General features: G+C 37.7%; 1 protein-coding gene across 1 annotated transcript; it reads right to left on the bottom strand.

Annotated features, from left to right (window-relative positions):
* Positions 1-315: 315 nt before the first annotated feature.
* Positions 316-4,000, bottom strand: mRpL36 (mitochondrial ribosomal protein L36; the record flags this gene model as incomplete). The annotated part of the gene is given in 2 exon segments (XM_070132129.1): positions 316-465; positions 3,682-4,000. Coding segments are annotated over 2 exon segments (183 nt in total), but the record flags the coding sequence as incomplete, so codon positions are not given.
* Positions 4,001-8,402: the final 4,402 nt, after the last annotated feature.

Raw genomic sequence — 8,402 nt, 5'->3', positions numbered from 1 at the left:
AGACCATTTACACTTTTTGTCCCAACTCAAGAACTACTTATTCACTTTGATATCTCCACCCTGTAAGAATAAAAGAGTAAAGAGCAGAAAGTGAAACTATAGAAAATACAAAAAAAAATATGCAAAAAAAATCATACTAAAAGAAAAAAAATCATTTCTTCCAAAGATGTTGCATTTTTAAAAGCTACACAACTTTGACCATGTTTTTTGACATTTGATACTTTCATGTTATTAGAAAATAAAAATAATCAGGAAAAAAATTTTAAATTCAGAAAAGGAACCAAGAGAATAAATATTCTATACAGCCCCATATACCTGTAGTATAGGTTTTCCTATAACTTCTCTTGAAATTATAGGCATCATATGAAGAGGCCTCTCAAATGGAGATAAAAGGCTTGTAATGCTGCATCTAGGTACTGCTCTGTGGAGTACTGACAAGCAGCGTACTGTGATAGACTGCATTCTCTGTAAACATAAAAAGCGAACCTGGATTATAAAGCTGTACCCAGCACAAAGCCAAAATATCTCATAATGGCTAAAGTGATTCCCAAAGGTATGGGGTAAATATTTGATGAAGTTGACATCTTTAATTGGTGGATATCAGTTTACATATCTACATATATTTCTCTTAGAGGGGAGTATTTCTTTAGTTAATATATAGTGTCCAGATACAGTTTTAGACTGCAGAAACCAATTACAGTGACAGTATTGGTCTTGATGGAGGATCACAAAATATATCAGGGATTTTTGCAGAGTACACATAAAAAATATAAACAAACAATATCCAATTTTTAGGTAGCTCCACTTGTGTAAATCTCCCAACACGAGTACCAAAAGAATGTCAATTGATAACAGCAAAAGGTTAATCAACTCCCATGACATGTGCACCTACAATGCTCCAACAATTTTCACCATATATATTCTGGAATGAAAAAGTATGGACTCACTCCTTACTTGACAATAAATTATAAAGAAGACCTACAAACTGCCCATTTACAGAATATATGGGGATGAGAGTTGTTGGCCTTTCATCAGAATGCCAACAGGTTAACTGGTCACCATTATATTCTACTGGATACCAATTTTATTGCTACAGTTAGTTTCCATGGAAAATATGCATAGAAGGCAATCTGTTAATTGCAAATTTGTCAGTCTCCCCAATAAAGAGCATTTGGCATATTTGGCAGAATAGGACCATATATTGCAACCATCAAATCAAGTTTAGATGGACTCAATCCAAAAATTCCCATTATTTGCACAATACAATGCTGAGCAAACAGCAACAAATGTTTATCTGGAAGTGCCCCTTACAGTTAATGTTACTGAGGGCAGTGCACAGAGATAGAGGAAAATGGACACTCACCTCATAAAGCACAACACCCTCACAAAGCCAGAGTTCTCAACATTGCAGATTCTCTGTCTGTTTTTTTATAAATGTTACCCTTTCTGTGGACAAATTACAATAAACATGGAAACCCTTCCAATTAGTTGCATTTTTCATCTATTTTCTAATGTTTCTAATTATCTTCCCTCTTGTTTTTGCATACATCTAGACTTATTTTATGTGCTCTCTTAAATCTACATGCCTTTTTATTCTAATCTTGACATGCATATTGAGGTGAAGACAATGTTTCCTGTGGGGTGTTGGGGGGTAGAGCCCCTCATCAACCCTCATCTCGGGCAGAGCCCATAGGGTACGCCTAGTCACAGCAATTTAGACTGCTTAATAAAGTTTGTGAAGTGGTTCATTGGTTAAGAAGTATTACGCAATTACCACTTGGGTTTTGGATGGTGTGAATGCACATAGATTTTTTCCAAGGGATGGGTTGGATTCCAATAGAGTTTTTGAAAGCTGATGCAAAAGTCTATAGACTTTCAAAGATGGCTAGCATGTACATTGATTTTCATCTGTTAATTTTAAGCCTTTTTGTTCTTTACTGTTATTTCAGCCTGTTGTACCCTATAAGTTCCCTGATATACTTCATGTCCTTCCCTGCTATCAGGACTTAACACATCAAGAATGTTGGTTGTGATTGCAACAGAAATGGTTATCAGACTTGTCCTCTTAGCATGAGAATAAATCTACATAATTTTACAGAATAGTCCTGCCAAGCAGATCATGACAATTTTAGTATCAATGGATTCCTCTCACCCTCTACAATCCAAATATATATAAATTATCGCATGGAAACCCCCCAAACCCCCACATTCTTGGCCCTCATAGCAGGGGTGGGCATGAAAGGTACCAGGAAATTGCAATGTAAAATATGAATAATATACACAGAATCAGTCACCATATTGTCTAATGAAGAGGGCTGTTCTCCCTGCAATCCCCCCTTGGGGGTTGCCGCCTCATAACTCCTGCAATGGAACACAAAGAATCCTCCATGTATTTACGCCAGGAGAGAGCATACAACTGATATGCGGGAACATCTGATGGTGAGTCTATCTGTTGCTCTTTCCTGCTGTGAATACCTGGTAGATTCTTTGTTTTCCTGGGCAGAAGTTGGGGTTGGCAGCCCCCATGGGGAGGTCATAGAGGCTGTATTAGACAATAAGGTAACTAACTCTGTCTATCATCTATATTTTGCCACAGAATTTTCTCTGGTACTTTTTATGCCATCCCTTCCTGTTATGGCCAAGAATGTGAGGGGGTTGGGGGTTTCCATGCAATAACTTCTACATATTTGGTTAGTACAGAGAGAGAGGAATCCACCGATACCAAAATCGTTATAATCCATTGGTCTCAACTATTCTGTAAAATAACCCAAACCTGATGATTTGTCCAGGAAGTTCCAATTGTCATTATCAAAAAAATAACCAGGAACATCTATTGTGAGTGGACTTACAATTCATTGTATGTGCTACTTCTGATCTATTGAAAACAATAACTGATATGTATTACTATAAAAGCTGTACCCAATAAATAATTGGGTAAATACCATTACTGAGTTGGGCCACACTGTCTGAAAATTATATATCAAAGGCAAGAGCTTTCACAAATAGTTTCAATTCTTTTTTTTTTTAATTAATTGTTTTCTGCTCTTTTCTTTAACATGGATTTTAGGTTCTCATTTCATGTTCTACCAATCCTTAATATTTATTTATACTGCTAAACTTGGTATTATTGGAAATGCAACCCCACACCTAATTTAAAGAATCTGAGCTTACCAAGTGGTAGAACACTTTATTCTATGATGTATTATAGAGGGTATAAGATCCATGATTTCCAGGAGACGCAGTAACTTTATACCTCCAGCACTGCGACAAAATGACAAAAAGTCAATAAGAATGACAGAAAATCTGATGGATTTGTATCAGATGATATATGTGAGGGAAATTATATGAGCTAATTAGATTTGTGTATGAACATAACGTGAACATACACTCAAGAGAACCAATCAGATATGGAATAGATCATCACATAACAAAAGGAGCTAGAACTAGGAGAAGCCATTGAAAATTCAAATCAGTTCCTTCATGGCTGGACAGTGTGTAGGTTGTGAGTACAATGATTTCAATTTTATCACAAAATATCACCAAAATAACGAAGAAAGCCTACTAAATCTACGAGATCACGGTGTACTTCCAGTGGAAGTACAGTGCACACACTGTAAGACACCCCTGAAAGGGTATATAAAGGGGCGAAGCCCCTATACCTACTGAAAACATGTCAGATACCTGGTTTGTCTGGGCTCCATCCTGCCAGCACATACGAGGTCAAGATTTTATAGATTTGGTTTTAGGGCACAGAGCCCTTATACAACCCAGAAATGTGTCATATCTATGCTTGCAAGTATTCTACCAATGTTTCTCAAAATTCCCTGATATGTAGGCCTATCATGCCCTCCCCAGCTATCGGGACCGATATCATAGTTATGCTTCGTTAGTGTAGGAAATGAGTGCTAGCTTCGTTCAAAACACAACGAAAGCTAAAGGAAAATGATTCTATTCACCTAAAAAACTGTGTGGGGTTGCATTTCCAAATTTCCCAATGCTATTATTGGAAATGCAACCCCACACCTAATTTAAAGAAGTTGAGCTTACCATGTGGTAGAATACATCATTCTATAATAGTTTTCTTCTATACAATTTTCTGTACAAATTGATGATAATGGTGTTATAGAGGGTATAAACTCCACAATTTCCGGGAGCCGCAGTTCCATCATGGCTAGACAGTGTGTAGGTAGTGAGAAAAACTATTTCAATTTCACTGCGAGATATCAACAAAATAACAAAGCAAGCTTACTAAAGCTACGAGATCACAGTGTACTGCCAGTGGAAGTACAATGCCTGCACTGTAAGACGTGTAATTATAGAAATGACAGACACCAATGGATTTGTGGTGCATGGAAAAGGATTCACAAACAAAATGAAAAAAGAAGTGTAACTTTACAGTAAGCAATCGCTATTCCTGCCAACGACGACCTGCAATACCTTGATGATCCCAGTAACTCACAGCCTCGCCCGTCTGGTGATAATGCTTAAGGTAAGATGTTATTCAAACTGTTCCTGGGTCTGGGCTCTCTCCTGCCAGAACATACAAGGTGAAGATTTTGCAGACCAGGAGGTGGTGGGGTGGCAGTAGCCCTCCTGATAGAGGGTATAAGGGGGGTGAAGCCCCCTATATCTACTGAAAATGTGTCAGATACTTGGTTTGCCTAGGCTCTAAACTGCAGGAACATACGAAGTGAAGATTTTGTAGACCAGGTAGGGGGTGGGTGGACGGCGTCCCCCCCAACTGAAAGGGGGCTTAAGGGGGCGGAGCCCCCTATACAACCCGGAAACATGTTAAGATACTATGCTTGCTAATAATCAACCGATACTTCTCGAGATTCCCTGATATGTAAGCCTATCATCCTCTCCCAGCTATCGAGACCGATATCGTAGTTATGCTTCGTTTGCGAAGGAAATTAGCTAGATTCGTTCGAAACACGAAAATCATTCTATTCACCCAAAAAATGGTGTCGGGTTACATTTCCAAATTTACCTACAACCCGGAAACATGTTAAGATACTATGCTTGCTAATAATCAACCGATACTTCTCGAGATTCCCTGATATGTAAGCCTATCATCCTCTCCCAGCTATCGAGACCGATATCGTAGTTATGCTTCGTTTGCGAAGGAAATTAGCTAGATTCGTTCGAAACACGAAAATCATTCTATTCACCCAAAAAATGGTGTCGGGTTACATTTCCAAATTTACCAAAACATGGACCACACATCGTAAATGACAGTGGCCTATGTGGTACCTTCTTGCCGTAGGAACGATAATCTAAGCCGGTCAATTCCACAGTCCACACTAGGAGAGCCGATTGTTTACATATCCAGCACTCATCCCACACTTCGCCGACTCTGAGAGAGATTTCCGCAAATAACTCCCGGGAATTTTAAATCAGGAAAAATAAACTGCCGTTGTTTTTCTTCTTCTTCTTTATTAGTGTGTTTTCCCTTTTTGCAACACGTGCCCTGGTCACCGAGAGAATATCTAGATGTACGAAGTGTATATAATAATGAGTCTAGTCACTAGTGACCTACTTTGATGGTTACGGTACATAAGAGGGAATTTCGGACGGGGAAAACAGACCCAGTACACCGGCCGGACGTCGGACGCCTTTGCGTCGGCCTTACTAGTTATCAAAATGCTTATTAGAGCTATATAAACTATTTACTGAACATATCCTGGATGCCGTAACGATATTATTGGGAAAAAGGCGTCACCAAAGAATCGATGAAAACTAACCTTACAGCCTTGAAGATATTTCATTATTGATCACTTTTCATTAAATAACCTTGTCTCGCAAATGAATAATAGCGTAGTTAGTAAATTATCAAAGTAAATAAAAAATAATATTAAAAGCTATTAGAAGCTATGAAATTCCATTTTCAAATTAGTCTCGCCATGGCTTCCGTGTGTATAGGGTGTCGTATGAAACCATACCAAGTTATAAAAAATTATATTGATGATGAGGCTAGCTTGAAATTATTACGCGAACACGGAGTGCTACCCTCTGAGGTGCCCTGCGACCGGCCGTCTCGACGGCGCTCGATGCCGAGTAAGTCCGACGCTCTCTCCTGCCGTGAATTCATGTACGATTCTTTGTTTTCCTGGGCGGGGGTTGGGGGGCGGCAGCACCCATGGGTGATACAGGGGTACAGCATAAAATAAACACTATTCGATTTTAATATAAAAAAAATCCCTCTCTGATTGAAGCCCTGACTCGCTTTCCTCAGGTTGATCATGTCCATCAGGTTGTCTGTTCGAGACAGCCCTGAGTGGAGGAGGCCTGTGGGGCGACCTAGGAAGTCGTGGCCAAACCTGTCGTGAGGAGCTCGAGATGGGCCGAGTCCCTGCCTAGTGGCTTGCCATGAGGGACCCCAAAAGGTGGAAGCAAAGGGTGGATGCGGCTATGTGCCCCCATCGGCGTTAGCTCCCTGATGATGGTGATGATGATTAGAGCCCCCTCCCCTCCCTTATTTGATACTCACAACTTTATACATGAAGTAATTCAAATGGAGTTAGCATTTCAAATGCAAAAATGGGAGACGGAATTCTATACAGGTGCTTCCGCCTTCGCTTCCGCCTACAAGTGTTTACTTGGAGCATAATGCCTGTTAACTGCCTTCCAGGGCTGAAGTTGAACTCTGGCGGATCTGGAACAGTTTATATGAGAGCATGGAGGAAATGTATAAGGCTTATATATATATATATATATATATATATATATATATATATATATATATATATATATATATATATATATATATAAATGTGCAGAAGTAAGTTAACCTATTGTTTGTTTCAGTGAGCGGCTTGTGGACACGATAGCTGCCCATCTGTAGATGAAAGCTGGAGGGGCGGGGTTGATGTTGAGTTTACGTTTATGCTTCGTGTACGAGAAAGAAAGGATGAGAGAGGGTTGGTGTTTAACATCTAACTCCAACTCAGCTACCTAGGCTGTTGTTTTAGTAAAAGATTGATAGATAACTGAATGAAAATAAAATGAAAAAATCCTTAATATTTGCAAAAATACATTTAACAATTTTTTCCATTATCATTCCGAAACCATGATGTATAAAAATTTGATTTTGATATAATATGATAAATAATTACGAGAATTCACTAACGTCGTTATCAGCAAAACAGTATTTTCTCATTCAATATCTAACACTTTATTTAGTGTAATAATCAAATCAATAAATCATCATAAAGTATTGTAAATCTTAGCATCCATCAGCAGCGGCCTTATCTTCAAGTTCTTGCATGTGATTGAAATATTTTGCCGCCCAATTTCAAGTTTAAGCTCCGGCCTCAAAGACGCGCCAACCTGTCTATTCAGCTTGTCAGCAGGCATCCGCGACCTATCATTTGACCATTTGAGGACTATTTAAAAGCGATTTTATAATCAAATGCTCAAAAGAGTTAAAAAAAAAACGTAATGCAATTGATACCATAGGCAATACTGATAAATGGGATAAATAATCATTTGAATTTCTTTACGCGATTTACATTTTAAACTCGCAAGAGACTGTTTACGATTATTCTTAAAAAGAAACAACAATTTAGGATGGATAATAGATATACTGCATGTGTTTTTGCAATTTACCAAATGGCAGATTGATGAATGAACACTGTCGAAGTAGAGTCACTTCCAGAGCAAAACATGTGAATTTGTATAGGCAAATGATCCTTCGAATAAAGTTCCACAAATACAAATTACCATTTCTTTTTGTTTTCCATATAGATGATACTGAATGATAGTTATATTGATGGTAATGATAGTAATGATGATAATAATTATAATAAAAAGGTAATAGTAACAATACTAATACTAATAATGATAATTATTATCATTAGTGTTATTGCTGTTACTATTATCATTTTAACTATAGTAATAGAAATAATACGTATAAGCATGAATAGCTTTTTATAGAACCAGTTCGCATCTTCAAACCCATCAGGCATCAAGAGATTCATATCCGTATCTACTAACAAAGTCTATCAGGAATAGTTGACGAAATTAATGAATACACATAATATGAATATGCTATCTTTAGTATGATCATTATCGTTCTCATTGCTATTATCATTGCCGTTATTGTATTATAATTTATTATTATAATGGTCAACATCACAACTACATGAATAAGAGCTTTGGCATTAATATATCATGGTAAAATTGTGGAAGATAGTCAAGGAACTTGTGCGAAAGCAGTTAAGATATTTGTTTTTAGGATAATTAAGTTATAACCCATAGTTATAGCATGTTATGTAGCATCAGGTGTCAAGTATTCAAATCTCAATCACCATATAATCATATTATTTCTTATACATGCTAAGAAACAGTTTTACCACGGTGTGATCTGTGTATGAGACGTTTGTTCATTTGGTATGACCAAG

The sequence above is a fragment of the Penaeus vannamei genome, chromosome 17, assembly GCF_042767895.1.
Source record: "Penaeus vannamei isolate JL-2024 chromosome 17, ASM4276789v1, whole genome shotgun sequence".
Lineage (NCBI taxonomy): Eukaryota > Metazoa > Arthropoda > Malacostraca > Decapoda > Penaeidae > Penaeus > Penaeus vannamei.
The sequence above is the reverse complement of the archived record's forward strand: the minus strand, read 5'-3'. Positions and strand labels throughout refer to the sequence as shown.